The following is a 7,500-nucleotide window of genomic DNA, read 5'->3' on the forward strand; positions in this document are numbered from 1 at the left end:
TCTCTCTCTCTCTCTCTCTCTCTCTCTCTCTCTCCTCTCTCTCTCATAACACACACAACCCATCACCCTCTCTCTCTCTCTCTCTCTCTCTCTCTCTCTCTCTCTCTCTCTCTCTCTCTCTCTCCCTCTCTCTCTCATAACACACACACACACAACCCATCACCCTCTCTCTCTCTCTCTCTCTCTCTCTCTCTCTCTCTCTCTCTCTCTCTCTCTCTCTCTCTCTCTCTCTCTCTCTCTCTTCCTCTCCCTCTCTCTCTCATCGAACACACTCACACACACAACCCATCACCCCCCCCCCACTCACTAATGATAGTGATGACGTGCTTCCTGCTGACATCACCCTCGGCGTCCGGGTTGTGAGCCCTGCACTCGACCGTCGCCTCACTCATTTTCCTCATTCTGGTGAGGTAGTGAGTGAGGCGAGACGTGGTGACCCAGCCTCCGCCTTCGTCCTCGGTGATCACGGGCGGGCCGGCGGGGGTGCGTTCGCCTGGGGGTGGAGGGAGGCGGGGTGGTGAGGTGGGTGAGAGAGAGTGGGGTGGGGCCAGGGGGTTGGGGGGGGTTGAGGGGGGTGGGGGGAGGAGATGGGGGGATTGAGGGTGATGAGGTGGGTGAGAGAGAGGGGAGGGGAGGGTTGAGGAGTGATGGGGGGGGAGGGAGGGAGGAGAATGGGGGAGAGGATGGATGAGAGATATGATAGAGAGAGATGGAGATAGAGGGGGTGATGATGGTTAGGAGGGAGGGGATGAATGTGAGAGGGGGAGTTGAGGAGTGATGAGGGGGAGGGAGAGGAGGAGAGAGAGGAGAGGGAGGATGATGAGGGTGAGAGAGAGGGATGAGAAAATGGGGAGGAAGGAATGAGAGGTGATAGAGAGGTGGGTGATTAGGTGAGAGGGGGGAGGGGTGAGAGAGTGAGGGAGGGGATGAGGTGGAGGGGGTTGAGGGATGATGAGAGGGAGGGGGGATTAAGAAGTGAGAAGGGTGACAGAGAGGAGGGGTGAGAGGTGTGAGAATGAGAGGTGATAAAGGAAGAGATAGGAGTAGTGAGGAGGTAAAAAGTAAGAAAGGGGAAGGGTGATGAGGTTGAAAGGATAAATGAGAAATATTATGAGGGTAAATGTGTGAGAAATGATGAGAGGGGGATGGTGAGGCGAGGGGCGAGGGGAGTGACAGGTGAGAGAGGGGAAGGTAAGTGAGGGGCGAAGAATGAGAGAGAGGAGAGTGAGGGGAGGATGTGAAAATGAGGAATAAGAGAGGAGAGATGTGATAGGGTGAGGGGAGAGGGGGGAGAGAGAGAAAGGATGTAGAGGGCGAGGGGGAAATAGGAGTGATAAAAAAAATGGAATGAAAGAGAGCACAAAAAAAGAGAAATAAAGAATGAAGAATGAGGGTAGAGGTGACTAATCTAATGAGTGATTGAATAAATAAAATTATAGATTTTTTTTTTTCTTTTCTTTTTTTTTGCGATGATGAAGTTCATGACCATTAATATAATATTCCCAAATATGGTAATTGGGATATGGTAATTATATGGGTTTAAGGACAGTATGGGGTGAAAGGAGAGTGGTTTATGCAACGTTTTGTGGCTAAGAGAAATTTATGAATTAATGGGCAAATGTAGTCCAGAGAATTTAATATAAAAAGGTTCAGTCATTTTATAGCTGTTTATAATACATGAATATGACACACTTTTAATATTGTGACGACCATGTTGATACAGAAAAAAATAATAATCTCACATACATTGTGTTTATATATATCTATGTAAATATATTCATAGATGTGTGTGTGTGTGTGTGTGTGTGTGTGTGTGTGTGTGTGTGTGTGTGTGTGTGTGTGTGTGTGTGTGTGTGTGTGTCTGTGTGTGCGTGTGCGTGTATGCGTGTGCATGTATGCGTTTACGTGTATGCATGTGCGTGTATACATGTGCATGTATGCGTGTAAGTGTAAGTGTGTACGTGTGCGTGTGTACATGTACGTGTCCTGGACCACGAAATCGACCCGTCTCGCATGCAGACACAACCCCCCCCCCCTCTAATAGAGGACCCTCTCCTACCTCCCGACTCCGTAACAGCCACCCTGTCTCGCCGTCTGCCTGCCTGCCTGTCACGCCCATACTCCAATACCTTTCTTAATAAGCCACGAGGAGTGCATGACAGTCCCCAGCATCCGGGCTGACACTCTGCCATCATCTCTCGAGGCTGACGTGACGGGAGGGGGACGTCAGCCTCGGGGACACACGCTCGGCTCTAACGACTTTCCGCACACGCCCTCCAGGTGCTGTGGCTCTCCTTCGCTCTCCTCACCTCGCCTCTCCTCTCCTCTCCTCTCCTCTCCTCGCCTCTCCTCTCCTCTCCTGGCCTCTCCTGGCCTCTCCTCTCCTCTCCTGGCCTCTCCTCTCCTGGCCTCTCCTGGCCTCTCCTGGCCTCTCCTGGCCTCTCCTCTCCTCTCCTGGCCTCTCCTGGCCTCTCCTCTCCTCTCCTGGCCTCTCCTGGCCTCTCCTGGCCTCTCCTGGCCTCTCCTCTCCTCTCCTGGCCTCTCCTCTCCTCTCCTCTCCTCTCCTCTCCTCTCCTCTCCTCGCTTCTCCTCTCCTTCCCTCTCCTCTCCTCTCCTCTCCTCTCCTCTCTCCTCTCCTCTCCCTCTCCTCTCCTCCTCCTCTCCTCTCCTCGCTTCTCCTCTCCTTCCCTCTCCTCCTCTCTCTCCTCTCCTCGCCTCTCCTCTCCTCTCCTCTCCTCACTTCACCTCTCCTCGGATTGATTCGTCTGGCCTTCCTTTCCCTTTTTGCTTCGCTTTTTACCTTGTCTCGTTCTTCCTAGATGTATTTTGATTCTTGTCTTTTTTCTTCTCTTTTTTTTTCTCCTTGCTTTTTCTTCTCCTTCTCCCTTTTCTAATTCTACACCTTGTCTACTCTTCCTCTTCCCTTTTTCTTCACTTACTGCTTCATTGCCTTCTCTCTTCTGTTCCTCTTCTTCCTTTTTCTTTTCTACCTCCTCTTCTCCAAGTTCTTCACAATCTCCTCCTTTCTCCTCCCCCTCTCCTCACCTCTTGCCTCTATATTCTTCCTTCCCTTGTCTCCTCCTCCTCCTCCTTCTCCAACCCCCTCTCCCCCTCTCCCCTTCTGACTCCCTATTCCTTGCTTCCTTTCTACCTTCTTCCTCTCCCTCCCCATCTCCCTCCTAACCCTGGATCCTTAATAAGCAACTTGTAATAATATGCCTCTTTTTTGTCCTAGTCTCCCCCCATCTATCCATCTTTCTATCTATCCAACTATCTGTTTATTATTCTTTTTATTCATCTAGTTATCTGTTTAGGTACATAGCTATCTAGCTATCGAGTTATTTACCTGTTTCTTTACCAATAACTGACCAAATGAATAAATGAAAATGTAAACAAATAAATAAATGAATTGATAATTTCACACAAATACACACACACACACACACACACACACACACACACACACATACACACACACACACACACACACACACACACACACACACACACACACACACACACACACACACACACACACATATATATATATATATATATATATATATATATATATATATATATATATATATATATATGTATATATATATATACATATATATATTACACCCCTCTTTTATTTACTCTCCACTTTCCTCTCTCCTTTCTTTCTCATTCCCTTTATCTCTCTCTCTCTCTGCACCTCTCTCCCTCTCCCCCCGAGGGGCGCGTGTGATAGTATGGCCTCAGGACATCTGCTATCGAGCGATGCAGGTGAAGGTGGGTGCGGGCTTTCTTCCTCGTCAGGAGGAGGCTGTCTCGCTCTGCTTTTGTCTGTTTGTCTGTCTGTCTTTCTGTCTCTGTCTGTGTCTCTCTCTCTTTCTCTGGCTCTGTCTGTCTGTCTCTGCTTTTGTCTCTATCTGTGTCTGTCGTTCTCTGTCTTTGTCTCTCTCTTTGCCTCTCTGTCTGTCTGTCTGTCTGTCTGCATCTGTCTGTCTGTCTGTTTGTCTCTGTCTGTCTCTCTCCCTCTCTCTCTCTCTCTCTCTCTCTCTCTCTCTCTCTCTCTCTCTCTCTCTCTCTCTCTCTCTCTCTCTCTCTCTCTCTCTCTCTCTCTCTCTCTCTCTTAATAAATAAACAAATATGTAAATTCCTCTTGACCCACAGTTTTGGTTCAAAATTTTACCTAATATGGAGACAGGTTTTGCTTCCACTCAATCGCTGACTGTCTGTTTTTTTTTTTTTTTTTCTATTTTCTGTTTTTTCTTTCTTTCTTTCTTTTCTTTTCTTGTTTACTTTCTGTTGTTGTTTTTCTTATATTACTCTTCACATCCAATCACAACCCTAGACCATAGTAAAACCTCAATAAATCAAGTTTACACAATGTGTTTGTTCAAAGTTTGCTCAATAAGAAGGTAGATTTTGCCTCTATCACTTTCTCCCACGCCCTCTACTCTGATTGTACTTTACCTATATCATTCTTCATGTCAAGTTATTCCTTGGGTTCAAGGTTAGGGCTTTAGGGTCACAGGAAATGTCAATGCATACAAACACACACACGGTCATAAAGGCACACGCACACGCCCAAATATATATGTGTGTATGTACGTGTGTGTGTGTATACGTATGTGTGTGTGTGTATATACGTGTGTGTGTGTGTATATACGTGTGTGTGTGTGTATATACGTGTGTGTATGTGTATATACGTGTGTATGTGTATATACGTGTGTGTATGTGTATGTGTATATACGTGTGTGTGTGTGTATATACGTGTGTGTGTGTGTATATACGTGTGTGTGTGTGTGTATATACGTGTGTGTGTGTGTATATACGTGTGTGTATATACGTGTGTGTGAGTGTGTATGTACGTGTGTGTGTATACGTGTATGTGTACATGTTAGTATATATGTGTGTGTCTAAATTTATAAGGCTACAAAAATATGAGCCAAGCTTCTGGCCTTGCCTTGAGTAAATATTACGTGTGACTGCGGACTTCAAGTGCGTTACGCCGAGAACCACATTTCATTCCATGTGATACACACACTCAGATTTTTCCTCCACCAATTTTCTGTTTCACTCTTTATCATCATGTCACTCTGTCTATGTTATTCCTCATGTCAAGTTACCCCTGTGGTCGAAATATTAACCTTTTAAGGTCTCAGAGTAACTGTATACGTAACTAACATGTAAACAGGTACACAACAAGTTTTATTCATAATACCCACTCACACACGCATAAATACTGTGTGTGCGTGTGTGTGTGTGTGTGTGTGTGTGTGTGTGTGTGTGTGTGTGTGTGTGTGTGTGTGTGTGTGTGTGTGTATGTGTGTGTGTGTGAGTGAGTGAGTGAATGTGTGTGTGCGCGCATGTCAGCATGTGCACAGCCTCCCGTCCCTCCACCTCCCTCCAATCCCCTCCCCCCCCTCCCCCCCACAGCTGCAACATGATGAACGCGCCTTTAACTAGACTTTGCAACATGACCTCCAGCGCGGCGAGAGAAACATCGCCTCTATTCCTCCCCGGCATAAGAGCGGGCCGAACTATGCAGCCAACTTGCAACAACAACAGGCTATGTCGTCTGTGCAATGTCTGGCCCTTCTATACGTCACCGCTTGGCTGTTGCTTCGAAATGCGAATAGGAAATAGATACGTTAAAGATTCATAAACATATACAGACACGCACACAGACACATATTCACTCACTCAACCATTTACTTACTTACACACGCACACATACACATACACACACTTACTCACTTAATCATTCATTTACTTACACACGCATACACACACACACGCATATATACACACTCACTTCATAATTCATTCACTTACACACACACACACACACACGCACGCACACGCACGCAGACACACTGACATACACATGTACGCGGATGTACATTCTTCCCCTCTCTATCCTCTTCTCTCCTACACCTTACCCACATTTTTCTTTCCCCTCACTTCCGCCCCCGGTAAGCATCCCCCCTCCTCCCATTCACCCCCCTCCTTCCGCCCTCCCTCCCTCTCCTTCCCTGCTTCCTTCTCTTCCTCCCTCTCTCCCTCTCTTTCCCTCCTTCCCTCCCTCTCCAACCTCTCTTTCCCTCCTCCCTCCCTCCCTCTCTTTCCTCCTTCCCTCTCTCTCCCTCCATCCTCCCTTCCTTCCTCTCTCTCCCTTTCCTCCATCCTCCCTCCTCTCCATCCTCCTTCCCTCTCTCCCCCTACCATCTTCTCTCTCTCTCCATCCTCTCCCTTCCTCTCCCTCCCTCCTTCCTCTGTCTTCCTCTCTTCCCTCCATCCTCCCTACCTCTCCCATCCTCTCCCTTCCTCTCCTCCATCCTATCCCTCCCTCCCCCTCCATCCTCCCTCCCTCTCTATCCTCCATCCTCCCTCTCTTCCCTCCCTCCCTCCCTCAACCCCTTCCTCTCTCTCTATCCTCCCTCCCTCCCTCCCTCTCCTACATCCTCTCCCTCCCTCTTCATCCTCTCCCTCCCTCTCCCTCTTCCTCCCCCCTTCCTCCCCCCCTCCCCGCCTAGTTAATGGGCTGGTGCCTGGCGTAAGTGCCTCGGAAGAGCCCGGGATGAAGCAGAGGGCCTTCCCGAGTGCCTCCACAGTGCCAGCGTTCTCGGGGGGGGGGGGGCGGGGCGAGAGGGTGCCAGGTCATCACACCTCGAGCCAGGGAGACGACGACGGAGGAAGTGACGGAGGCCGAGACATGTCGTTTGAGGTGATGAATGGGATATGCTAATGTCATCTTAATGGTTCGGTGATTGCGACTGTGATGGTGTTGTGGTGTTGTGGTGTTGGGTGTGTGTGGGAGGGAGAGAGAGAGGAAGAGGAAGAGGAGGAGGAGGAGGAAGAGAGAGAGAGAGAGAGAGAGAGGAGAGAGAGAGAGAGAGAGAGAGAGAGAGAGAGAGAGACAGAGAAAGAGAGCGAGAGAGAAAGAGAGAGAAAGAGAGAGAGAGAGAGAGGGGGGGGGGGAGAGGGAGAGGGAGAGAGAGAGGAGGGAAGAGACAGGGAGAGAGAGAGCGAGAGCAAGAGACAGACAGACAAAAAGACAGAGACATTCAGACATCCCCCTAAAAAAGTGCCCACGCATTTCAACAACTCAACCATAAATTCTAAACACCAACATACGAGAAACAAAAACAAAACAAAAATAAAATTCTAAACACCAACAAATAAAAAGCAAACAAAAAAACACATATGTATCACCTTCACGTGAACCCTTCCCATTTCTACACTTCTCCCATAAGCTTCCAACACAATCCCACGTCTTCAATAGATACACAATTAAACCCGTTGAGAACTCCCTCTTACTGCCTTTAAGATCACCGTTCTGATTACTCACAAGAGCTACGATTAATCAGGCTGGAAATTAAATGGATCTGTAAGTCGGCAACACTCGCCTGCCTGGTCGGAGTTGGAGCTCTGAAGACACGCTCAAGAAAGTGAATAGATATCGCTATATCTATTTTTTTTCTTATTATTATTATCATTTTTCTT

General features: G+C 48.0%; 1 protein-coding gene across 1 annotated transcript in view; it reads right to left on the reverse strand.

Moving 5' to 3' along the window:
- Positions 1-7,500, reverse strand: part of LOC113805085 (nephrin) — a 110,537-nt gene that overhangs the window by 60,127 nt on the left and 42,910 nt on the right. Inside the window, exon 5 of the mRNA XM_070139586.1 lies at positions 308-493. Within this exon, the coding sequence (XP_069995687.1) occupies positions 308-493 (186 nt within the window). The remainder of the gene's footprint in view (positions 1-307; positions 494-7,500) is intronic.

Source organism: Penaeus vannamei, chromosome 26 (genome assembly GCF_042767895.1).
Source record: "Penaeus vannamei isolate JL-2024 chromosome 26, ASM4276789v1, whole genome shotgun sequence".
Taxonomy (NCBI): domain Eukaryota; kingdom Metazoa; phylum Arthropoda; class Malacostraca; order Decapoda; family Penaeidae; genus Penaeus; species Penaeus vannamei.